This window comes from Ascaphus truei, chromosome 15 (assembly GCF_040206685.1).
Source record: "Ascaphus truei isolate aAscTru1 chromosome 15, aAscTru1.hap1, whole genome shotgun sequence".
Taxonomy (NCBI): domain Eukaryota; kingdom Metazoa; phylum Chordata; class Amphibia; order Anura; family Ascaphidae; genus Ascaphus; species Ascaphus truei.
Window position 1 is genome coordinate 38,293,514 of NC_134497.1, and position 27,043 is coordinate 38,320,556.

At 48.0% G+C, this 27,043-nt stretch overlaps 1 protein-coding gene across 3 annotated transcripts; it reads left to right on the forward strand.

Annotated features, from left to right (window-relative positions):
- Positions 1 to 1,527: 1,527 nt before the first annotated feature.
- LOC142466823 (uncharacterized) lies at positions 1,528 to 27,043 on the forward strand. Of its 3 annotated transcripts, none has more exons than XM_075572307.1 (3): positions 1,528 to 1,596; positions 23,793 to 23,982; positions 25,142 to 27,043. In XM_075572307.1, the coding sequence occupies exon 3, from the start codon at positions 25,228 to 25,230 to the stop codon at positions 26,527 to 26,529; it is 1,302 nt and encodes a 433-aa protein (XP_075428422.1). In that variant the 5' UTR covers positions 1,528 to 1,596; positions 23,793 to 23,982; positions 25,142 to 25,227; the 3' UTR covers positions 26,530 to 27,043. The 3 variants fall into 3 exon arrangements, with proteins under 3 accessions (XP_075428422.1, XP_075428420.1, XP_075428421.1); XM_075572305.1 differs by having other exon boundaries at positions 1,550 to 1,823; XM_075572306.1 differs by having other exon boundaries at positions 1,550 to 1,740.

A 27,043-nucleotide genomic window follows, 5' to 3' on the forward strand; every position in this document is an offset into this window, starting at 1 on the left:
CCCCACAGGCACGCTGGCCCTGCTCCCCCTCCCCATGGCGCCCTTCCACCCATTCCCACATGCCGGGCCTTGGTGAAGGATGATGCCGGGGGGCGGGGCTTAATGCCGGGACGCAGGGGATTGGCCAACAAGGTAGGAAACTGCCGGGGGGGGGGGGGGGGTGCATTAGAAAAAAAATACTTACCAGCTGGGCTGCTGCAGTCTCCTCCTCCGCGCCGCCGCAGAGTCGCGCATAGCAAACAGCGCACCACAGCTAATAACTCGCGCACCGCCGGTAACGCGACAAAAAAAAAGGAACACATGGAGGAAAAACCGGGACATTTCCGGGTACACAGAGGAACCGGGACAGCTCTCGAAAAACCGGGACAGTCCCGGCAAAAGGGGGACGGGTGGTCACCCTAGCTGAAGGCCAATCAAATCTTTTTTTTTTTTTTTTTTTCCCCATCTCTCTGATTTGAGGCTAGGATGGGACCCATAAATCCTGCTTTGTTTTAATTGTATTTATTTATAAAATGTTTTACCAGGAAGTAATGCATTGAGAGTTACCACTCGTTTTCAAGTATTACCACTTGTGTAATCTCTTTTCAGATACTGGGACAAAATGAAAAGTGTGGGCAGTGACACAACACTATACATGTATTACTCAGAAATTACGCAGTTAAAACAGAGCTGCATACATGGGGATCAATAGCCTGCATAACTATTCCTATAGATACATGTCAGTCTTATGTTCAGAACAGATGGTGTGGGCAGAGTAGGCTTTGGTTAGATGAGTAATGAGATCTGTAGGCAGACTGGTGTCTGGAAGCGGACACAGAAGTATAGTGAAATTGGCAACAGAAGCTTTTTAATAGTTAATGACACATTTATGATTAAGAACCGTAAAAAAAAGAAAACAATCATAATTTCTTTTTCTTCCTGATGTTAGTGCACATGGTGTGAGTGTTATTTGGGGCAGGCATAATGCAGCGTCAGGGTTCTGATGAAGCACTTTGCAGCTCTGCTCAGTGTCAGACCCCGGGGGGCTCTGTGGGAGATCAAGGGGGCTCTGTGTGAGGGAGCAGGGGGGGCTCTGTGTGAGGGAGCAGAGGGGGGGGGGCTCTGTGTGAGGGAGCAGAGGGGGGGCTCTGTGTGAGGGAGCAGAGAGGGGGCTCTGTGTGAGGGAGCAGGGGGGGCACTTGTTATTAACTTGGAAAATAAACTAAATGATAACATCAGGACAATCTGCATTTTCAAAGACAAAACCAGCAGCCTGTGCTGCCCCAGCCCTCTGAGACACAGAGAGAACAGGTATATATTTATATACATAGTGATGAACTAGAAGCAGCTTTACTGAGATATATTAAGGACCAAGAGGAGTATACACATCTACATGCAGCAGAAACTATCTTTCCCTAGCACAGAGCCTGGGAAATGTTATTGTCTCGTTTCTAATCTACACAGTATGTGACACGTGATCCGTTTTGAAGTCTAAAACTACAACTCCCTGATCCCCTTGGTGTGAGCATGCGCAGTAGGACACAGAGCTGTGACCTGGATGTAGTCAGTGTCTCCACTTCCGGGAAAGTGAATCTGAGACTGCAGCAGAGAGGAGAGGTCAGAGCACAGGTCGCCTGCGAGAGTTAGGAAACAGCATAAATACCTATCTTATCTTTTATTTTAATATATAAAATCGAATGGTTAGTGAGGTTAGTGCTATCTGCGGTGAATCTGATTGGTCCGTGACTCATTGGCCAAGAGGTACGCCCCACTGTGACATCACCTCCTTCACTCTCACACACTTGCAGTCACACCACACGCCCAGAACCTCTGAGGACTCCTTGGTAAGTTGACATATCACACTGTCACCCCAACACTCACACACAACCCTGTACACACAGTCACCCCCTCACACACACTCAGTGTCACACTCACACTCAGTAATGGTGAAAATAAATGTGAACTAGCGCTAAAGTGTAAAACACACTGTGATATTAGTAAAAAAACTTCTAATAAAGGATGGCTGCCCGGTGATACTGCCAGTACTAACAGAATAACACAAAATAAAGAAAAAAACCTGGCGCCAAATTGTCAGTGGAATGTCCTGTACTCCTCAAGGGATCCGCACACTTGCTTGACAGACCATGCAAAGAAATAAACACAAACAAACAAAGATCATAGCGCAACACTGTAGGGTGAGCAGTACTGAACTAATATACACAGACAATTAAGAATCCTAGCGACAATTAAAACAACTATTTATTAAAAAGAACTATGCCAAGACTGAGGACCGCAGGTCATCTGGAACACAAAAATTGGAGCCCCTACTTACAGACAGCAAGGCTTAACTCGCATGGTAGGAACAAGTCCTAGATAGAGATGATCTCCCTGCCGGGTGTGATCTCTGCTCCACTGCGGCTCGAACTCCAGTCAGTCCCTTATGATGGTAACCGGAACATCTCCGTTACTATTCAAATAAATTTCTCTTTCTACAATGCCGTGCACCTACGCAGTGTCAATTCTATTTATAAAATGGCCGACACACTTAACATTCAACATCATTCCCACATCAACTACATACATTTACATCTACCAATGCGCTCCGCACGCCAATCTCTGGATAAGCTCCGCACACATCAGTTTCAACAGCAACTCACACACAACACGCATGCCCGCCAATTTAAAAGTTAATTTTAAATTAATAAATTTACATTGTGCGCCAATTTTTTACTTTCTTTAAACAACTAAATACAAACATTTGCCTTTTAAACAACTAAATACAAACATTTGCCTCTACAAACACATGGACGCCGCTCACATTACACCGCCCACCCTCTCTTTATGAACTTCAATAAATTCTCAAACAACTCACTTACAATACATTTATATCACTAAAATGGCCGTCCGTTTACTTTTTTATCAATACTATTCCCGCCCCTACCTTCGCCTAGGCAGTCTTTTTAAATGTTTTAAAATGGCCGACAAAGTCTGTTACTATTCAAATTTATATCTCTTTCTACAATGGCGTGCACCTACGCAGTGTCAATTCAATTTATAAAATGCCCGACACACTAACAATTTTTTTCTATTATCCATTTATACAATCTTTTCATTACTTTTCTTTCTTTCATAGCCGCTATAATAAATTTCATTTACATTACCCCCGCTTTGCTAAAAAAAGTTTTTTATCCATTCTTATAATTTTTTCATTTCTTTACTTTCTTTCATAGCCGCTATATCATACTTTCATTACCCTCAACATTGCTTCATTAACAAATCAGCACACATATTACATTCATACATTCAACATCATTCACACATCAACTACATACATTTACATCTACCAATGCCCTCCGCACGCCAATCTCTGGATGCGCTCTGCAGACATCACTTTCACCAGCAACTAATTTGAATTTTTTTTTTTTAAACAATCTTTTTTCCTTTATTGGAGACAGATAAAAGTTGTTACATTCAGGGTTACAATCAGTACAGTATTTAACAATCCTATGGGAATAACTTGACTTGATTGTATTCTATGGAGACAATCTCAATAAAGCCTTTTCTCAGTTTAGTGTCAAGAAAGAGATGGGTAGGGGAGACTCAGGTTGGGGGGGGATAGATGGGAACGACATAAGATGGGTTGGGGGGGGCAGGTTTCAGGGCGGAAGGGGGGGGGGGAGGTGTTGGGGTATTCCTCTCTTATTGCCAGTGTCGGGGGTAGATGGGGGGAGATGGGTTATTTTTTATATTGGGTCTAGTCTGGTGGCGAGATTCCCAAACTAATCCATGGTTCCCAGGTGTTGTGGAATTGTGGCATTTTTTGCTTGAGCATTGCTGTTAGTCTTTCCATGCTCATGACTAAGTTTATTCTGTTTACTACTGTCCTTCTTGAGGGTGCTTTCAGTTGTTTCCAGGCTGCTGCAACCGCACATCTTGCGGCTGTGAGTATGGCTGACATCAGTCTGGCCTCGGGGGCCGGGATGTCCTCCATTGGGCTGCCCAGCACGTATGTCAGAGGGTCCAGCGGGACCTCCAGGCCCAGGGTCTCGTCCAGCAATCTCTGGATTCTGGTCCAGAATTTCTGGATTTCGGGACATGTCCACCATATGTGGGCCATGTCCCCTTTTTGTCCACATCCCCTCCAGCACAGGTCCGATGCGCCGGGGAAGATCTGGCTCAATCTACTCGGGGTCAGGTACCAATGAAATAGTATTTTGTATATGTTTTCTTTTGTTACCGAGCAGATTGAAGTTTTGGGGGCTGCCTCCCAGATGTCCTCCCACTCCTCGAGATCTAGGGGTACGCCCAGGTCTAAACACCATTTTTGCATATAGGCATGTGTGGGCGAGGGGAGGGGAATTTTCGATTATTCTGTAAATTGATGTGATTTGTCCCTTCTGGTATTCTCTGACTTGGCAGAGGGACTCAAATTTGGTTACGGGGGGGAATTTTGAGGACGCGGACAGAGCTCTGAGAAAGTGTCGTAGCTGTAAGAATGCAAAAATGGGGAGGTGGGGGGTCGCTAATTTGTTTTTGAGCTCCTGGAAGGACAGAGCTTCGTTATTCTCCAGCAGATCCGCTACCGTGTTAATATGAAGGTCCTGAAGTAGACCGATTTGGGCTTGGGTGCATCCCGGAGGGAATTCGGGGTTCCCAAGTATGGGGGTGAGTTGGGAGGGGGTGAAGTTAGGCCGTATTTTCCTCAGTTTTTGGACCAGATAGACAACGTGCATTTCATTGCTCCTAGTTCAAATTTCTGGGGAGGTTTTTCTTTATTCTGGGGACCATAACAATACTGGGAGAGGGAGAGGGGATACATAGCTAGCCTCCATTTCTAACTAGCAGGTTGTACTCGGGGGGCTGTTCCAGACTACTGCTTGTCTGAGCTGGGTCGGTTGGTAATATCTGACCACATCTGGTACTCCTAGTCCACCCCTCGTTTTAGCTGCCATGAGCACTGACCTCGGAACTCGGGGTTTCCGATACTTCCATATAAATTGCATTATTTGCTTTTGTATATCTTTTTAGCTCGGCTAGCGGTGTTGGGATTGGGAGGGTTTGGAAATAGTATAACAGGCGGGGGAAGGATAATCATTTTAGCGGAGACGATTCTGCCAAACCAGGAAATCTGGTATGTATTCCATGTCTCAAGGTCTCTCTTGATTTGGACTAAATAGGGGGGGATAGTTCGTTTTATATAGCATGGAATACCTTATAGTGATTTTTATTCCTAGGTATTTTATATGGGACAAGTTCCATCTATATTTGTAATTTGACTGGAGATGTTTCCATGTGGCTTCGGGGAGAGATATATTCAGTGCCTCGGATTTGTCCCTGTTTATCTTGTAGTCTGAGACCTGACTAAATTCATCTAATAATTTGTGGAGATTGGGCAGGGAAATATGTGGGTTAGATAGGGTCAGAATGACATCGTCCGCGAAAAGGGATATTTTATCATTTTTGTCAGCTATAGTTATACCTGTGATGTTCGGGTCTGCTCTAACTTGGGCGCCAGTGGTTCTATTGATATTGCGAATAGTAAGGGGGTTAGGGGGCAGCCCTGTCTGGTTCCGTTCTAATGTGGATCGGACTGGATTGTCCTCCTGGTAGTTTTAAGTATGCCGTGGGGTTTTGGTAGAGTGCTCTGACCCCCTCTAGAAACGGGCCTGAGAAGCCGAATTTGAGCAGGGTTTTGTCTAGGAAGGTCCATTTGATCCGATCGAAGGCCTTCTCGGCGTCTAGGCTGAGGATCATAGCTTGGAGTTTGTTGAGATGCACGTGGTCAATGATATTAATAATCTTGCGGTGTTGTCAGAGGCCTGTCTTCCTGACACAAATCCCACTTGGTCTATATGAATTAGTCTGGGGAGAATAGGATTTAACCGTTTGCTAGGATCTTGCCTAAAGAGTTTAAGGTCTGTGTTAAGCAGGGAGATTGGTCTGTAGTTACCGCATTGCAGCGGGTCCCTTCCTTCCTTATGTATAATATCTAGATTGGCAGCCGAAATTGTGCCTGGGATCGGGGCTCCTTCTAGGAAAGAGTTGAACATATCGAGTAGAAAGGTGGAGATCGGCATTCTAAATTTTTTATAATAGGCGTTTGAGAAGCCGTCTGGACCAGGGGTTTTGGCTATCTTAAGGGTGCTTATGGCTTGTGCCAATTCCTCCTGGGTGATCTTACCATTTAGGGCTTTGAGTTCCTCTTCCGTGAGAGATGGTAGATTACATCTTGCTAAAATTGCGAGATATAGTCTACGTCTACTGGGGTCTTGGTTGGGGGGGTGGAGATTGTAGAGATCCGTATAGTATTTTGCAAATTCTTGGGCTATTTCTTTTTCGATATAAGTGGTGTGGCCTCCTTTTGTGTGGATTCTTGTAATTTGGCCGCTTGTTTTTATGCCCCGAAGTTTTGATGCTAAAAGTTTATCAGCTTTGTTGCCTTTATCATAAAACTTCTGGTTGGACCATTTAAGTTTCTCTCCACCTCCTCTAATTGGGACTGTCTTAGTTCAGTCCTTGTTTTTTCTAGTATTCTGAGTAGTTTCTTGGAAGGTGACTTTTTATGTTGGTGTTCCAAAGTAGTTATTTTTTCAGTTAGCGCTTTTTGCGTTTTTAGTTTCTGTTTTTTTTTATAAGATGCTAGAGAGATTAGGTCCCCTCTGATTTGAGCTTTGTGGGCTTCCCACAGTGTTGACGCTAGAGGGACTGACCCTTTGTTTTGCTCAAAGAACATATTTAGTTTGTGTCGAATCGTATCTACTGTTTGGGGGTCGTTCAGTAAGGTATCATTAAGTTTCCAATTATAGGAGGTGTGTTTCACAAACGGGAGAGATAGGGTCAAATCTATCGGGGCATGGTCAGACCACGTTATCGGTCCTATATTGGAGTGGGAGGACGCCTTGAGGACATTTGTGAACCTATGAAATAGTCGATCCGCGAGTATGATTGGTGTGGGCCCGAGAAGAACGTATAGTCCCCTCTGGCCCACGTGCTGGGCCCTCCAAATATCTGTGAGGGAGAAACTTTTTAGATCTCCCTAATTCTTGTCGCTTTTTGTTGGGTCTGGGCTACGTATTGGGTGGACGGTAGGGTGGTTCTATCCTGGTCGGGAGATAGGGCCATGTTGAAATCGCCAACTATGAGCAACGAAGCTAGAGCTGATTGGTCAAGAGAGTCTAGCAGGTCCTGGATAAATTGAACTTGATTTTCGTTTGGGGCGTATATATTTATTATAGAAATAGGGTTTCCAGAGAGGGAACCTTGTATGTGCAGGTATCGGCCATCTGGGTCTCGGGTAATCTTGGTAAGGGCAAATGAAACACTGTTCCTTATTAGAATGGCTACTCCTCTTTTTTTTAACCTGGGAGTAGGCGTAAAAGGCCTGGGGAAGGTCTGCTTGAATGTGTTTGGGGGATCATTAGAGTTGAAATGCGTTTCTTGTAAGCATATGATATCGCTCCTGAGTTTTTTAAGTTCCTGGAGAGCTAACTTACGTTTTTTAGTTGAGTTGAGGCCTTTAACATTTAGGGAAGTGATTTTAATTGATGACATTATTGTGGGGTCGTGCTTCCAGGGTTGTGAGGCCTGGAACCCGTATTTATCCCATGACGGGGTTTGGTTTGTTTATTATTGGGGTGGGGGCTGGTTGGGGCGCTGTTTGGTTCGTGGGTCATTTTGTCGTAAGGAGTTCGAGAGGAGTTGGGTGGGAGGGAGTTGGGCGGGGAGAGGTAGGGGGGAAGGGGGAGGGGCACACAAGAGGTAAGTAAGAAGTGGGCTTTCTGATAGCCCATTTGTTTTCCCCTATGGCACCTTCGTGTCCAGGGGTTGAGGGGAAAGTCCCCGGGAGATCTTTCCGCGGCGTCAATCGTGGTGTACTTCCAGGTTTGGAGGTCCGACACCCTCCCATTTAAGTTTGGCAGGTGAGGGGGAGGGGGGGGTATTGAGGTTGGGTATAGCCTTGGGGAGAGGCTTGTATACTCTAGTTTGGGGAGGTGGGGGGGAGGGGGACAAGGAGGGGTGGGGAAGGTGAGACGGGTGGGGGGGAGGTGGGAGGGAGGGAGAAGGGAAAAAGAGGGGGGTGGTGGGAGGGGGGGGGAGGGGGGGAGGGAGAGGGAGAAGGGTAAAAGAGGGGGGGGGGTGGGAGGGGGAGGGTAGGGAAGGAGGAGGGCGGGGGGGAATGGGACCTTAGGGTGTAGGGGAAATCAGGTTATATCCCGTGATATCCTCGCAGTTCCCCTCGTAATAATATGTCTTTTATAGGTTTGCATTACTAGGCACATATGTTTTAAAGTACTTCACAGACGTCTGTTTCACTCTGTCTTAACCATTACTATGATGGATTGAGATTTCGGGTACAAGGCGCATGTATAGGTTTTCTCCTGTACTTTATCTGGGCAGGGGGGGGGGGGGGACAGGGGGAGGACAGGGGGAGGTAGGGTGTGTGAGTGGAGGGAAGGGGGAGGGGAGGGGGTGTGTGGGGGGGGAGGGGGGAAAGGATGTGGAGTAGGCTGGGTGGGGGGGATGGGGGGTAGAGGGGGGGTTGGAGAGGGGGGAGGAGAGAGCTTGGGGTTTAATGATCTGTCCCATTACATCAACACTTTTCATTGCAGTACAATATACAGATTACTGGGTTACATTGTTAGGCAAAGGCAAAAGAAAAAAGGAAAATCACATCAGTGTATATCTCCAGTCACTCATTCCCTCGTTATTTCTCTTGATAAGCTAAGGGAGGTCATAGTAACTTTAATGAGAGCGGTTCTCTTTGCGGTAGGCAAGGGAGGGGGGTAGGTGGGGGGGGGGAGCTGGCTTATCTCTCTAGGCATAGGTATAATTTACAACTTATGGGAAATCTTCTTGACCATTTGTAAGTGCTGTAAACCCTTGCTATGAGTGTTTATTGCTTATACTTTAAACAACTGTGGGTCTTTGTCGCCCCGTATTAGTCATTATATCAGCTTCGAATTCTGTTCTTTCAGGGGGGGGGGGGGGCGAGGGAAGTCATCTATTTACACACTTGGGTTTGCGTATCGCATTGTTAGGACATCATCTATATGCGGCAGTTCGCGGCCCCGTGAGGGGTTAATTTAGTTCTTGCCATTGATCGAGTCCCCAGCAGTTCTAGGGCCCCAGGTGTATCGGGGGAATGATAGGGGGGGGGGCGCTTGGTGGAACATCCACGGTACCTTCAGGGGTGGTCGGGGGGGTGGGGATGGGGGGGGGAGGTGGTGGTGGTGTTGTTTTCATACGACCTGGCTCTTGGTGGTTTCAGCCTGGGAGGGAGGGGGGGGGATTCCCTTGTCCAAGTGGGGGACTTCCGGTGACGTCACCGTGAATGGAAGGGTAAAAGGAGAGCTCCCGACACCCTCCCTATAACGCTATTAGAAAAGCACTCCAAACCGGCCGTTTTCACCCCAAAAGTGTCTTACAGCCTCCCTAAGGTACCTAGGCATGACGGGGAGGAACCAAAAGAAATCGCAGAACCCCGTAACTAAGTTCTTCCACCCAGCACAGCGACAGATGGAGCTGGCAGCAGGCATCCAAGATGGCGACGAAGAACACGAGGACGCCGCGGAGGCGGCTGATATACACCAGCCAAGTCCTGCACAACAGCAAGAGCTCAACCCGGCTTTTTTCGAAGCCCTGCTCCTCAGAATGAGAAAAGGATTCACACAAGACCTCGAGAAGGTTTTAAGGGACATTAGAGAGGATGTTAACAAATTGAACTCACGGGCAGACGAAGTGGAGGCGAAAATTACAAAGATGGCAGATTCACACTCAAACTTGGAGGATGAAATGGCGCGAATGGGCCACGAAATTGCCAAGCTAAAAACCACCATTGAAGATCACGAAAATAGGGACCGCAGGCAGAACCTGCGGTTCAGAGGTATTCCCGAGACGGTCCTCCCAGAATCCTTACCAACTTACCTCAAAAACATCTTCCTAAAGCTGGTACCTGACCTCACAGACCACGAACTCCTGCTTGACAGGGCGCATAGAGCCCTTGGCCCTAAATCGCCAGACCCAAAGCGTCCGAGAGATATAATCATGAAGTTCCACACATACACGGCGAAAGAAAAGATCTCTGCAGCTGCGAGAAGGGAAGGCTGCATCAAAATAGATAACTACACAATTCAAGTATTTAACGATCTCTCCAGATGGACTGTCCTAAAAAGACAAGGGATGAAGCCCCTCACAGCACTTCTTAGGGATCGCGGAATCCCCTACCGCTGGGGCTTCCCCTTCAAGCTCATTGTCCCGAGGAACGGGCGGTTCTTCACCATCACCGATCCTGACGACATCAAGGAGTTCCTCGAGGCGATCGGCGTCCCCAACCGAAGAGAAGAGGAGAGAGAGAGAAGCCCCCCCAGAGCATCACGAGCAGACCCGGCGGAAACACCAAGAGCTTCGGAACGAATCGCCAGTCAAAAGACCCAGGGAGCAACAAAGCCTGCCTCGCAAGAACAAGATGGCTGATCCACGTGCATCAACCAAACCTCCATACCACACTGATCTCTCGCCCCACCTAGTCTAACCCTCCAATACTACCCTCCCTTTAACCCTCCTTATCACAAGCACCAGGAAATTCCCCATCCCCCCCCCTAGTAACCAGATCCCCCCCCGCCCCCCCAATCTCCCTACCCCCCCCCCCCCCCAAGTTTCCCCTTCCCCCCCCTCTCCCTATTGCCCTTCCCCCCCCCCTTCCCTCCCCCCCCCTTCCCTATCCTTACCTCGTCCGTCCCGAGCCGAGCCGTCCGGAGCCCCAGCACAAGCCGGCAGATGACGGGCCTATCACCGCTGAGATAACAAAGTGGATCCATCCGCCAACGGGCCCACCACGGGACGTGGAGAAGTCGTCAACGTCATCAGCCCCGAGGAACGAGTCCCAAGACCAAGACGGCAAGGCCCGCACGCGCGCAATGGCGCAATAACCCCGAGGGAAAAACGACCCCCTCCTACCTCCCCCCCTCATACTATTCCTCCCCCCGGCCATACATCCCGAAAGACAGGAAAATCAACACCGAGGCACCGCACGGACAGGGGCCGCCGGCCCCCTGAACTCCACTTAAACTTTTTTTTTAAACATTTTTTTTTCTTTGTGCGAACATTTTAAAACTTTATTAAAAAAAATAATACAAACATTTTCCTAAAAATACCTCATATTAACTGTTCATTACTGCAATTTGCTACATCCATTTTAGCAACAAATTAAAACCTTTTTTAAATAACACATTTACATTCATCATTAACACCTATTATTAACTCTTTATGCCACCAATGTACTACATAACATTTATGTTTACACTTTAACACTATTATTTTTACATCACATACACACTTTTTATATTTCTTTTCCTTACTCCTTCACACACCACCACCCACCCACCCTGGACTCTTCACCCACCCTGACTCTTCACCCACCCAACACCTTCCTCTTTCAACACGCTTACTAGTACTCCCTCCTACTGTCTCTGTACGTTCTCCCTACCTACAGAGGCGACACGTTTAAATTGAGCAGGGCTAGTACCGCAAGCCGGGACATGTCCCGGCTTGCTAGCCCCACTCCCTCGGCGTGCCGCGCGGTCATGCGTCATCGGGTGCCTGCGCCCCCTGCACGCGCGTCCAGGGCTCCCCGAGGGAGCCCTGGTGTCCCGCGATGTGGGGGACGGCGGCAGGGGGTTCCGGTCGGACCCGGCGAGCGGAGGGAGGAAAGCCCCGATCGGAGGGCGCTCCTCCGCGGCTTCGGCGCGCGCCCGGCACCCTCCGGCGCGCGCCAGGTTACTGCTGCGGCCGAGACCGGGCAAATGCTCGAATAAACTCGGCCGCAGCAGTACCAATTAGATTGTAAGCTCCTCGGAGCAGGGACTCCTTCCTTAATGTTACTTTTACAGTATGTCTGAAGCACTTATTCCCATGATCTGTTATTTATATTTGTTATTTATATGACATGTATTACTACTGTGAAGCGCTATGTACATTTTATGGCGCTATACAAATAAAGACATACATACATACAACACCCCCACCCACCCTTCCTCTTTCCACACACACACCCTTCCTCTTTCCACACACACACCCTTCCTCTTCCCACACCACCCACACCCACCACACTTCCTCTTCCCACACCCACACAACCTTCCTCTTACAACACACCCCCACCAACCCATGGACTGTTACATATGTTTGTTACAAATTTATATACCACTTTTTATTCCTCATCAACGACAATAAAACCTTTTTACACATTTTATATATTAGTCTTTGTTTTCATTCTATTTCATTCATATACTTTTATTACAAACAACATTCTTTTTTTTTTTTATCCATTCACATTCCGGGCAACGCCAGGTCTATCAGCTAGTAAAAATATATATCCAAAAACTCTTCAGTAATTCTATTTATGCAATTAATAAAATACTAAACATACTAAAACTGCTAAAAAAACAGCTAGAAAACATCAACTCTTGGTATAACTACTCTTAGGTATTCAAAAGAGCCCATGTAGACAGCTCTGATGGTTGGATGTGTCTGAAAAAAATTTGATATACAGAATGAGTTAATATAGTGTGACACAACTTAGCAGTGTGAAATAACCATACCCACTATCACATAAATATTAATGACGATAATAAATGCTAACATTAATGGTATGGGTATTCCACCTATCCTGTTGATATACAGAATGAGTTGATATAGCGTGATCCAGCGTTACATGAATATACGACAGTCAGGTCCAAGAGCTGACACTCTAGGGCCCCAACACACGATCCGGGGTAACCAAGTGGGCTTAACGATATACAGAATGAGTTGATATAGCGTGATCCAGCGTTACATGAATATACGACAGTCAGGTCCAAGAGCTGACACTCTAGGGCCCCAACACACGATCCGGGGTAACCAAGTGGGCTTAACCTTTATTATTGAGCCTGGTTTACCCCCTCACCGTCACAGAGAGTTACCAGTCACACATGGTTTCTCTTACTGTGTTTCTATTGCTGTTTGTGTTCTGTATCCCCCTTCCTCCCCACACCCTTTATTTGCCTCCCAGGTACTGATCTGCAGGTGGTTATTTTTCCTTATCCACTTTGCCTCCTCTGTTTACCAAACACTAGATTCACTAAAGCGCACTAGCCTCAATGGCACTTTAACAGCCACTCAAGTAAATGGCAATGAGCATGTGATCACAGCAGCTCTTTGCACCTCTTCCCTCACTCCTGTCTTCTCCTCACAGCCTTGTTCAGCCCAATTGCTGCCCGTATGTAGCCTTACACGGCCTGTTCAAAACAATGTTCAGAATAATAGGGCTGAGGAGACATTATGAAAAAGGATGGAAGTAAGACTGCATGTGCGCTCTCACCTTTTTATTCTCCTGCTTTAATAGTGTGATGCTCTCCTTCTAAAATCAGAGACATAAAGGCCATGCTGCCTTCCTCAGAGGTGTGCTTGGCATGATACCTTTTCATACTGACTCCTTTTAAGCTTTAAACAGCATAAAGGCTTTAAGCGCCACCCCCTCCCTTTGTAACGCTAAACCAAATAACGTCACACCACACAAGGTTGGAAGAAAAGGTCACAAGCTTTTCCTGTGAGACCTCGCTCTCCCCCCCTCCCACCCCCTCAACCTCGCTCTTTCCCCCCCTCCCACCCCCTCAACCTCGCTCTTCCCCCCCCCTCCCACCCCCCTCACCTCGCTCTTCCCCCCCCTCCCACCCCCTCACCTCGCTCTTTCCCCCCACCTCCTCACCTCGCTCTTCTCCCACCCCCTCACCTCGCTCTTCCCACCCCCCCTCCCACCCCCTCACCTCGCTCTTTCCCCCCCTCCCACCCCTCACCTCGCTCTTTCCCCTCACCTCGCTCTTTCACCCCCCTCCCACCCCCTCACCTCGCTCTTTCACCCCCCTCCCACCCCCTCACCTCGCTCTTTCACCCCCCCTCCACCCCCTCACCTCGCTCTTTCCCACCCTCTACCCACCCCCTCACCTCGCTCTTTCCCCCACCCTCCCACCCCCCTCCAACCTCGCTCTTTCCCCACCCCCCTCTCACCGCACGCTCTTTCCCCCCCCCCCTCCACCGCCCCCTCACCTCGCTCTTTCCCCCCCCCTGTCCCACCCCCTCACCTCGCTCTCTTTCCCCCCCCCTCCCACCCCCTCACCTCGCTCTTCCCCCCCCCCTCCCACCCCCTCACCTCGCTCTTTCCCCCCCCTCCCACCCCTTCACCTCGCTCTTTCCCCCCCCTCCCACCCCTTCACCTCGCTCTTTCCCCCCCCCTCCCACCCCCTCACCTCGCTCTTTCCCCCCCCTCCCACCCCCTCACCTCGCTCTTTCCCCCCCCTCCCACCCCCTCACCTCGCTCTTTCCCCCCCCCTCCCACCCCCTCACCTCGCTCTTTCCCCCCCCCCCTCCCACCCCCTCACCTCGCTCTTTCCCCCCCCCCCTCCCACCCCCTCACCTCGCTCTTTCCCCCCCCCCCCCCCCTCCCACCCCCTCACCTCGCTCTTCCCCCCCCTCCCACCCCCTCACCTCGCTCTTCGCCCACCCCCTCACCTCGCTCTTCGCCCACCCCCTCACCTCGCTCTTCCCCCACCCCCTCACCTCGCTCTACCCCCACCCCCTCACCTCGCTCTTCCCCCACCCCCTCACCTCGCTCTTCCCCCACCCCCTCACCTTGCTCTTCCCCCACCCCCTCATCTCGCTCTTCCCCCACCCCCTCACCTCGCTCTTCCCCCACCCCCTCACCTCGCTCTTTCCCCCCCCTCCCACCCCCTCACCTCGCTCTTTCCCCCCCCTCCCAGCCCCTCACCTCGCTCTTTCCCCCCCCTCCCACCCCCTCACCTCGCTCTTTCCTCCCCCCCTCCCACCCCCTCACCTCGCTCTTTCCTCCCCCCCTCTCACCTCGCTCTTTCCCCCCCTCCCACCCCCTCACCTCGCTCTTTCCCCCCCCTCCCACCCCCTCACCTCGCTCTTTCCCCCCCCTCCCACCCCCTCACCTCGCTCTTTCCCCCCCCTCCCACCCCCTCACCTCGCTCTTTCCTACCCCCTCACCTCGCTCTTTCCCCCCCTCCCACCCCCCACCTCGCTCTTTCCCCCCCACCCCCTCACCTCACTCTTTCCCCCCCACCCCCTCACCTCACTCTTTCCCCCCCTCACCTCACTCTTTCCCCCCCTCACCTCACTCTTCCCCCCCCCTCACCTCACTCTTCTTGCCCCTCCCGCCCCCTCGCTCTTCACCCCCTTACTCTTCCCCACCTGCCACTCCCTCACCTCACTCTTCCCTCCCCCTCACTTCACTCTTCCCTACCCTCCCACCCCCTCACCTCACTCTTCACCCCCCCTCACCTCACTCTTCCCCCCCCCTCACCTCACTCTTCCCCCCCCTCCCACCCCCTCACCTCGCTCTTTCCCCCCCTCCCACCCCCTCACCTCACTCTTCCCCCCCCTCCCACCCCCTCTCCTCACTCTTCCCCCCTCCCACCCCCTCACCTCACTCTTCCCCCCCTCCCACTGCCTCACCTCACTCTTCCCCCCCCCCTCCCACTCCCTCACCTCGCTCTTCCCACCTCCTCCCACCCCCCACCTCGCTCTTCCCCCACCCCCTCACTTCGCTCTTCCCCCACGCCCTCACCTCGCTCTTCCCCCACCCCCTCCCACTCCCTCACCTCGCTCTCCCCCCCCCTCCCACCCTCTCACCTCGCGCTCCCACCCTCTCACCTCGCTCCCTCCCCCTCCCACCCTCTCACCTCGCTCTTCCCCCCCCCTCCCACCCTCTCACCTCGCTCTTCCCCCCCTCCCACCCTCTCACCTCGCTCTTCCCCCCCCTCCCACCCTCTCACCTCGCTCTTCCCCCCCCTCCCACCCTCTCACCTCGCTCTTCCCCCCCTCCCACCCTCTCACCTCGCTCTTCCCCCCCCTCCTACCCTCTCACCTCGCTCTTCCCCCCCCTCCCACCTCGCTCTTCCCCCCCCCTCCCACCCTCTCACCTCGCTCTTCCCCCTCCCTCCCACCCTCTCACCTCGCTCTTCCCCCTCCCTCCCACCCTCTCACCTCGCTCTTTCCCCTCCCTCCCACCCTCTCACCTCGCTCTTTCCCCCTCCCTCCCACCCTCTCACCTCGCTCTTTCCCCCTCCCTCCCACCCTCTCACCTCGCTCTTTCCCCCTCCCTCCCACCCTCTCACCTCGCTCTTTCCCCCTCCCTCCCACCCTCTCACCTCGCTCTTTCCCCCTCCCTCCCACCCTCTCACCTCGCTCTTTCCCCCTCCCTCCCACCCTCTCACCTCGCTCTTTCCCCCTCCCTCCCACCCTCTCACCTCGCTCTTTCCCCCTCCCTCCCACCCTCTCACCTCGCTCTTCAGCCCCCCTCTCACCTCGCTCTTCCCCCTCCCTCCCACCCTCTCACCTCGCTCTTCCCCATCCCTCCCACCCTCTCACCTCGCTCTTCCCCCTCCCTCCCACCCTCTCACCTCGCTCTTCCCCCTCCCTCCCACCCTCTCACCTCGCTCTTCCCCCTCCCTCCCACCCTCTCACCTCGCTCTTCCCCCTCCCTCCCACCCTCTCACCTCGCTCTTCCCCCTCCCTCCCACCCTCTCACCTCGCTCTTCCCCCTCCCTCCCACCCTCTCACCTCGCTCTTCCCCCTCCCTCCCACCCTCTCACCTCGCTCTTCCCCCTCCCTCCCACCCTCTCACCTCGCTCTTCCCCCTCCCTCCCACCCTCTCACCTCGCTCTTCCCCCTCCCTCCCACCCTCTCACCTCGCTCTTCCCCCTCCCTCTCACCTCGCGCTTCCCCCTCCCTCCCACCCTCTCACCTCGCTCTTCCCCCTCCCTCCCACCCTCTCACCTCGCTCTTCCCCCTCCCTCCCACCTCGCTCTTCCCCCTCCCTCCCACCCTCTCACCTCGCTCTTCCCCCTCCCTCCCACCCTCTCACCTCGCTCTTCCCCCTCCCTCCCACCCTCTCACCTCGCTCTTCCCCCTCCCTCCCACCCTCTCACCTCGCTCTTCCCCCTCCCTCCCACCCTCTCACCTCGCTCTTCCCCCTCCCTCCCACCCTCTCACCTCGCTCTTCACCCTCCCTCCCACCCTCTCACCTCGCTCTTCACCCTCCCTCCCACCCTCTCACCTCGCTCTTCCCCCTCCCTCCCACCCTCTCACCTCGCTCTTCCCCCTCCCACCCTCTCACCTCGCTCTCCCCCCCCCTCCCACCCTCTCACCTCGCTCTTCCCCCTCCTCCCACCCTCTCACCTCGCTCTTCCCCCTCCTCCCACCCTCTCACCTCGCTCTTCCCCCCCCTCCCACCCTCTCACCTCGCTCTTCCCCCCCCCTCCCACCCTCTCACCTCGCTCTTCCCCCCCCCTCCCACCCTCTCACCTTGCTCTCCCCCCCTCCCCCCCACCCCCTCACCTCGCTCTTCTCACCCTCCCCCCCACCCCCTCACCTCGCTCTTCCCACCCTCCCCCCCACCCCCTCACCTCGCTCTTCCCACCCTCCCCCCCACCCCCTCACCTCGCTCTTCCCACCCTCCCCCCCAACCCCCTCACCTTGCTCTTCCCTCCCTCCCCCCCAACCCCCTCACCTCGCTCTTCCCACCCTCCCCCCCAACCCCGCAAAAATGTTTTATTGTCGCTTAATTTGCACACAGTCACAGTAATGCATATACGACAGTCAGGTCCAAAAGCTGACACTCTAGGACCCCAACACACGATCCGGGGTAACCAAGTGGGCTTAACCTTTATTATTGAGCCTGGTTTACCCCCTCACCGTCACAGAGAGTTACCAGTCACACATGGTTTCTCTTACTGTGTTTCTATTGCTGTTTGTGTTCTGTATCCCCCTTCCTACCACACCCTTTATTTGCCTCCCAGGTACTGATCTGCAGGGGGTTATTATTCTTTATCCACTTTGCCTCCTCTGTTTACCAAACACTAGATTCACTAAAGCGCAATAGCCTCAGTTGCACTGTAACAGTCACTCAAGTAAATGGCAATGAGCATGTGATCACAGCAGCTCTTTGCGCCTCTCCCCTCACTCCTGTCTTCTCCTCACAGCCTTGATCAGCACCATTGCTGCCCGTATGTCGCCTTACACGGCCTGTTCAAACAATGTTCAGACAAATAGGGCTGAGGAGACAATAGGAAAAAGGATGGAAGTAAAACTTCATGTGCGCTCTCACCTTTTTATTCTCCTGCTTTAATAGTATGATGCCCTCCTTCTCTAAATCAGAGACATCAAGCCCATGCTGCCTTCCTCAGAGGTGTGCTTGGCATGATACCTTTTCATACTGACTCCTTTTAAGCTTTAAACAGCATTTCTGTATTTGATCATATATGTTCATGACCCTGCACTTGAGCATAATGTTACACTTTTCTTACAGGGGCTGGTTCCACTTTTTTAGTTTTCTTATTCAAGCTCAAACTGACATTTTTACCTCATTAGACTGTGGCTCAAGGCTTTTTTTAGAGTCCAGTTTCCAAATCAGTTCAGGGCCTGTTCTATGCTCAGGTTGCTAATGGAACACATTCCTGCTACACCTTGTTACATCAACCCCACTTTCTGTTTCTGCTTAGTTCCACCAGAAGAAAACTCACGTTTGTGTCACTTGTCATCGTGTCGGGGACTTTTTAATTACAACAGTGATTTTTTTTTTTTTTTAATTCTTTATTTATTGTCAATGCTTTTATGACAGTAAACACATAACACAATATAATACATAATCATATCAAACAAATCAATCACAGTCAAACATACAAACTGTAATGTCGCAGATACAGCTTGTTAAATAATAAATACATTCATGAACAAAAACAAAACACAATTCTCTTATATTAAGCTCTCCTAGTAAGTCAACTTCATACGTAGTAAACCCGTTTATCCCTATTGTTCTCATTTTGGCAGATGATTCCTCTCTCACCTTACAGTATTCTGTGACCAGTGAACTCAGACCACGGTAGCCAGAGAATCTCATATTTTAGCCTTGTATCAGTTGTTATATATGAGAGCTGTTCCATTCTCATAACCTCCCATACCCTCGACTCCCATTGTCTCATAGTGGGAGTTTACAGCTTTTTCCAGTTGGCAGCTATAGTGCATCTTGCTGCGTTCAGCATATGTATGAGTAAGGATTTCCTAATTCTATGCCCTTCGACCCCTTCCCTGTTTAGCAATAGGATATTGTATACAGAAGAAAAAAGAACCCAGTCTTCAAGCACTCAGTCACAGCAAATGTATAATTGTAATGTTAAAATACTTTATTAATAACCATGAATAAAAAATAGGGTGTTAAAATAAGATTAAATAGTGTGATTCAACAGCACATGACTGTATCATTGGTAACCCACCTATGGCTAGGTGGGTAGATAGTGAATAAGGAGATCCCTAATAGATATTCGGGATCTGTCGCTATAGTTATAGCTACCTAAAGATATAGGGAAGGAGCCATAGAGAGCCCACTTGAAAGGTTGTCTCAATGTGGATGTATCAGGGCGTATAATACGCACTAAATTGACACACTTAAAGTATATACATAAGCACACTTAGGCATGGTATGCGGTAGGTAAGACCTGTATGGTATCTACCTGTGAATGATGGTGTAATAGTGGCTAGATAAACTCACTAACGCTGTCAAGGCAAGGTATTAATTCTAAAAGGGGAACCCCAGACTGATTCACTTGCCAGGTCTATAGTAGTGACCTGTATAGCCCACACTACAGGAGATAAGTGCAGACTGGTATGACAGATACTAAGGTAAGGTGTAAGATTAATGGCATAATTGAGGCATAGGATAGGGCCACTTGAACACCTGTACTGCAATTGGTGTTTTGTAAAGAAACACCATATGCAAAATGTGTGAATACATATATTAGTGTTTCAAAAAGTGGCAAATACCAATATAAGCACACCCTCACTTCTATCAGTGAAAGTATCAGTGGTATCTATCTATGGCGGCAAATGCACTCGACTCTGTAACCAACAGGTACACGCTGTTTTTATGTGCTAAATGCAAACCCCCAGCACACGTAGGCAATTCACCCTTGAAGTAACAGGGTGATTAGGTGCGCAAATGGGTGTAGCATGAAAACAGCCACCACAGTGTTTCAGTGGTAGAACATAAGTCAGCGCTGACAAGTGAGGCTGTTATAGGGAACTACAGTATCAGCTTAGCTCACTAGGATACTGCTCAGGAGGTAGCAGAATAACGCCTTAAGTGCACATTGAGAATGCCAGTGTTCACAGCTGTTGATCGAGAGTTGTATACAGGAGGTAAGTATTGTGAGGTAAGGTCAATAGAACCCGTATCCACCCCACCCCCCCTCGATACAGAGCTTGTTAACACCAAATACCAGGTAGAAAAGGAGCCGGTCTAGCTACTAACCGCATAGTCCCCTATATCAGCGCTGATCCTTGATATATCAGCGCTGATATGCTCGAGGACATGCCTGACTTTAAAGTGAGCTGCTCAATGACCCCTCAGGGCTGGAGGATCTCGCAATAGGATAGTAGAGCACGATCCAAATTAATAAACACAGAGGGAGGCTGCTTGTATAATAGCGTGGATCAATATCCATACACCGCTAAATTCAAATGAAAAGCTTCCCGCGTGTGCAGGAGGTACTCGGGTCTTTCGGGATTCTGATCTTGGTTATATTGAAAATCTGTTCGACTATTTCATCCCAGAAACACTTTATTTTCTTGCACTCCCACCAGATATGTAGCATTGTACCCACCTCCCCACACTCTCTCCAGCATTTGTCTGATGTTCCTGGATAGCATGCGTTCAGTTTTTGTGGCGTATAGTACCACCTGTACATTATCTTATATATATTTTCCAGTATATTCGTCGATATCGAGGAGGTGCTGGCATTACGCCACATTTGTGTCCACTCTAGTGCAGAGTATTCCTTACCCAGGTCCTTTTCCCAAGCTAATACAAATCCGGGTTTAGGTTCAGCTTTGATTTCCAGTATTGTTTTATAGATATACGATATATTATGTCTTCTAGCACCTAGCACTACCAACGCCGCCTCGAAAGGATTCAATCTCCTCAACATGTTTTTTTTATTTCTTTTGGTGCTCATATAGTGAACAATTTGTGTGTATTGCCATCTTTCTCCTTCTTTGAAATCAAACTGGTCCTGGAAGTATTTAAAATGTCTAATTTCTCCCATATCCATCAGGTCTCCTAATCTTAGTAGCCCCGCTCCGCTCCACTTTTTAAATGTTCTAGAGTCCATTCCTGGGGGGAAATCGGGGTTCCCACATATTAGGGTGAGAGGGGAGGGGAACGTACAGACCTTCTCATCTTTGGATATTTCATCCCATGCACATCGAGCTGCACCGATAGTATGGTGTTCATAGAGATCTTTAGGCCGATCTATCTTCCTAAGCCAGGGAACCTTATTTGTGTCTATATTTGTACAGTAGTTATTTTCGAATTCCACCCACAGTTTATTCTTTGTATCATGATACCATTGAAAGAGAGCGTTCACCTGCTTTGCCAGGTAATACTTATTAATATTTGGCAGCCCGACTCCTCCTTGTGACTTATGTCTTTGCAGCGTTTTAATATTAGTCCTTGGTTTTTTAAATTCCCAAATAAATTTGTTAATTTTACTTTGAAGCATGGCAATATATTGCTTGGGGACTTTCACTGGGATAGTTTGAAACAGGTACATAAGCCTTGGTAGAATATTCATTTAAATACAGTTAATTCTACCTATCCACGAGATAATACATTTATTCCATCTTTTTAAATCATCTTCTATTATTTTAGCTAGTGGGGTGTAATTAGCTTGGAACAGCTCCTCTACTCTTGATGTTATATTTGTTCCTAAATATTTTATACTTTTATTCTTCCATTCAAAGGGGAAGTTTTCTTTTACCTGGTCTGCCAATTCTGCTGATAGCTTTATATTGAGAGCCTCTGTCTTCGTTAGATTAATTTTAAAATTTGATGCTAAACTATATCTACCTAGAGCGCTCATTATATTTGGTAATGATATCAGCGGGTTAGTTATTATTAGTAGAATATCATCTGCGTATAATGCGATCTTATGTTCTTTCTCACCTATTTGAACTCCTGTAATATATGGGGACAATGGGCACCCCTGTCTTGTGCCATTAAGTATGTTAAGTGAGTTCGACATCTGTCCATTTACCTTAACTTTTGCCGATGGGTTACTATATAGGGCCTTTACATACTGTCTGAACATTTCTCCCGTTCCTATACGTTCTAGCATTTTAAACATAAAATTCCACTGCACCCTATCAGAGGCCTTTTCTGCATCTATGGACAGTATCATAGTTGGGGTCTGTGTTTTATTGGCCTGGTTCAGTATATTTATAATTCGCCTAGTGTTATCTTTGGCTTCTCTTTTTGGTATGAATCCGGTTTGGTCCCTCTCTATCAATTCCGGTAGGTATTCGTTAAGTCTATTTGCTAATATCTTGGTGAGTATTTTGACATCTACATTTATAAGCGATATTGGGCGATAGCTTGCACAATTTAGTTTGTCCTTGCCTGGTTTGGGGATGACTGTTATATGGGCTTCTGACATGTACTGTGATAGATTACCCGTATCTCTCAGTGTGTTAAACATACTTTGGATATGTACTATTAAGGAGTTGGCAAAAGTCTTATAATAGGTATGTGGTAAACCATCGGGTCCCGGGCTTTTCCCATTAGGCAGGTCTTTTATTACCTTTTCTATCTCCTCCCACGTTAAGATAGCATCTAATTTAGTTCTTGCTTCAGGTGTGATTGTTTTAATTTGGATATCTTTCATAAATATTTCTATATCTTCCTCTATGTGCTCCTTTTTCTTTTTCTGTACCACCTCTATATTATATAGCTTTTCGTAAAATAGCCTGAACTCCTCCTTAATGACTTTTGGGTCCAGCGAGACTACACCATCTTGTTTCCGAATTTTACTGATATTAAATTGGCTCTGTTTCTGTTTTAGTTGATTGGCCAGTAGTCTATCCATTTTATTTCCTTTCTCATAGTATTTATGTTTAAGCCATATCAGTGACTTTTCTATTTTTTGGGTTGTTAACAAGTTAAACTTTCCTCTGGCTGTTATTAGTTCCACTAGTATCTCTTTGTCGGCTGTCCTTTTATGTTTTGTTTCTAAATCTTGGATTAGTTTACTTATTTCTAATATTTCTTTTTCCCTTAGTCTTTTCCTAAAAGAGGCTTGTTGGATAAATACTCCTCTTATAACACTTTTATGAGCCTCCCACAATATTGCCGGAGATATATTTTCTACATTGTTTTCTGCAAAATATTTTTTAAGGGCATCCTCAATTACTAGCTATAAGAGACCAACGAGTGAAGAAGAATAAATAACTGAGATTAATGACTATATATCTCTTAGACGGCTCCATCAGAGCCGAGATCTGAGTATGTGACAATTGAAGGAGTATGAAGAAAGACGGGGAAAAAAAAATAAAGGGGTTACTTTTAATGGAGATAAGCCTGAGTAAACGTAGATTTAAGGGAAGGTTGACTGTTGATTGTTAGTTTGGTTTATAAAGAGATCTATAGCTGTACTGTGAAGATATAACAGACGTACAGTAGTTAACAACAGTGATTTTTTAAGTAATAAGATAGTCACTAGTGTGGCCTGTGGCTCCCATTCCTTGCAAACTGTGGTACATACAAGTGAGCCATCGTATATACATTGCTCTCTACTAACTTCTGTTCACCTCAAAAACTGTAGAGAAGAAAGAAAAGACAAGTCACATTATTAACAACTTGTTTTTTTTTCCAGCTCTTCCTTTATAAAATAGACATTACTTTGAGACCTCACTAACTGTCCCAATTTTAGGTTTGTAAATTGTGCGAGAAACGATGAAGAACAGAACCTTGTGGCATTGCAGTACCACAGGAAAATCTACTACATATCCTGCACAGAACTCCCCCCACACACGGAGCTCCTGGTCTGGTATGGAGATGAATATGGGAAAGAGCTTGTTATCAAGTGGGCACGCTGTGGAAAAGTAACACGCCAGCACCAGGTAATCAGGAATATGTGTGTTGTGTGGTTTTTACATCTCTATTGTCTTATTACTGATGTTAAACTGCAAATATTGATAGATCTGCATACACCATTGCGGGTCAACTAGAACTTAATATCACTAAACCTGACTTGAGTCAAAGGGCCGGATACATCAAGCTGCGGTAACCAAAAATGCTGTATTACCGCCCTTATAAAAGTGCCTTAGTTTTATCGTTCAATGAATCAGCGTTGCAGGGCCAAAAAAAATCACATTTTATTGGACCCATTAAAATCACCGGATCTGATATAAACCAGGCATAATACCTCATTTTCAATTAAAACTGCCATGCATCAAATTTAGATATTTATATATCACCTACTCCAGGCTGGCGTTAGCCCTGTCTTTCCTATGTATATAATGGCCAATATTTCTGCCCATTATATACATAGGCAGAATAAGAGAGAGGAAGGAGCACCTCAGTGAGTAAAGACACTGATTCTGACATGTAAAAATAGCAGTGCTATACAAGAACAAACTACTACTATTATTATTATTAGCTAAACCAACATTGAATAGATGATAAAATATCTATTAAAATACATTACAGTACATATTAACCCCTAACTAGTCCATCGGTTTCCATGACTAGCTGACCACAAAGAGGATAATATAAACATTACTTTACACTACCTACCCCCCTTTGCCACCTTGATGGCTAGTAAAGCATGGTTAGTTCTTGGTTTGTCCCACAGGCATAAACAAAACACTACGGCTCGGATTCGTCAAATTCTGTTAAAGTGAAGTTAATATCGCACCCGGGGAAATAATAAACTAACGGGTGTCATTACCGCAATTTTTTAATATGTTTAAAACTGAAACTATCGACTTACTATCTATCAAATGATTTGAAAAGATTTCTGCCACTTTCATTGGTGTTTTGCAGCTAGTGCGATTTCCTTTTAAATCGTTAAATATTATGATCCACTTTGAATGTATGATCCACTACATCTACTCTCCCGACCCTAATGCTGCACATGTTGTGCTAAACCCTTCATTTTTACAATGTACTGTACATCTACAGTTAACTTTCACCCTGAACTTTTTGTGCCAACTTACCTCTCCTTAATGACCTTTTGTAAGACAGTTTGTGTAACAGTGACTTTTTTGTCTCGTCTAGTACAAAGCCAAGCACCAATAATTCACCCATGACAACACTGCAAGGTTGCTTTTAGCAGCCAGGATTACCTCCTCACACATCTGAAGATGAAACACCCAGCTGAGTATATGGAAAAGATGAGGACAGAACAATCTTGCAACATTCCAATAAATATGACAGAAAATGCATCTTTCAACCAGTCAAGGCAATTAATAAACAATGTAACTGCTTCTCATTCCAAAATATATATATTAGCAGCGGCCACAGGAAAAGATCTTGGAGTAAGTGGGAAGAGTCTGACTTGGTTATCAGACCAGAACGCACAGAAGAGAACACAGACCAGGGACCGAAAGCATGTATGTGGGGAATGTGGGAAGGGATTTAGTCAGTTATCCAATCTGAACACACACAAGAGGACACACACAGGGGAGAGACCGCATGTATGTGGGGAATGTGGGAAGGGATTTAGTCAGTTATCCCACCTGATCAGACACAAGAGGACACATACAGGGGAGAGACCGCATGTATGTGGGGAATGTGGGACGGGGTTTAGTGTGTCATCCAGTCTGAACACACACATGAGGACACACACAGGGGAGAGACCGCATGTATGTGGGGAATGTGGGAAGGGATTTAGTAAGTCATCCAACCTGAACGCACACATGATGACACACACAGGGGAGAAACCGCATGTATGTGGGGAATGTGGGAAAGGATTTAGTCTGTCATCCAGCCTGAACACACACATGTTGAGACACACAGGGGAGAGACCGCATGTATGTGGGGAATGTGGGACGGGGTTTAGTGTGTCATCCAGTCTGAACACACACATGAGGACACACACAGGGGAGAGACCGCATGTATGTGGGGAATGTGGGAAGGGATTTAGTCGGTTATCCAGCCTGAACACACACAAGAGGACACACACTGGGGAGAAACCGCATGTATGTGGGGAATGTGGGAAGGGATTTAGTCAGTTATCCAACCTTAACAATCACAAGAGAACACACACAGGGGAGAGACCGCATGTATGTTTGGAATGTGGGATGGCATTTAGTCAGTTATATAGCATGAACACACACGTGATGACACACACAGGGGAGAGACCGCATGTATGTGGGAAATGTGGGAAAGCATTTAGTCAGTTATCCAACCTGAACACACACAAGAGAACACACACAGGGGAGAGACCGCATGTATGTGGGGAATATGGGAAGGGATTTAGTGACTTATCCAGCCTGGACAAATACAAGAGGACACACACAGGGGAGAGACCACATGTATGTGGGGAATGTGGGAAGGGATTTAGTCGGTCATCCAACCTGAACACACACATGATGACACACCAGGGGAGAGACCGCATGTATGTGGGGAATGTGGGAAGGGATTTAGTCAGTCATCCAGCCTGAACACACACATGATGAGACACACAGGGGACAGACCGCATGTATGTGGGGAATGTGGGAAGGGATTTAGTCGGTCATCCAACCTGAACACACACAAGAGGACACACACAGGTGAGAGACCGCATGTATGTGGGGAATGTGGGAAGGGATTTAGTCGGTCATCCAACCTGAACACACATGATATGAGACACAGGGGAGAGAACACATGTATGTGGGAAGGGATTTAGTCGGTTATCCAGCTTGAACAATCTTCTGTAAAGCCAGGCATGTTTAGGGATAACCAGCGACTAAGATGCTCACATATAAGTGCACATGTGTATCTGTGTTACGCTAAATTACAATCTAAAGTGACTTTAGTTTATGGTGCATAAAACAAGCATTTTAAAAGTATGAAAAGTTATGACTTTTTAAATGCTGGTTATTTGTATCATTCTTATTGTAGTTTTATTTAAAGATAAATGTTGTTCTTATGAAGGATTTATATTTCCATGCTGTTGGTTCTAATAAAATCTGCGTT

What these genes read in the sequence shown, in the direction of transcription:
- LOC142466823 (XM_075572307.1), top strand. Translation starts at nt 25,228, where the DNA reads ATGAAACACCCAGCTGAGTATATGGAAAAGATGAGGACAGAACAATCT.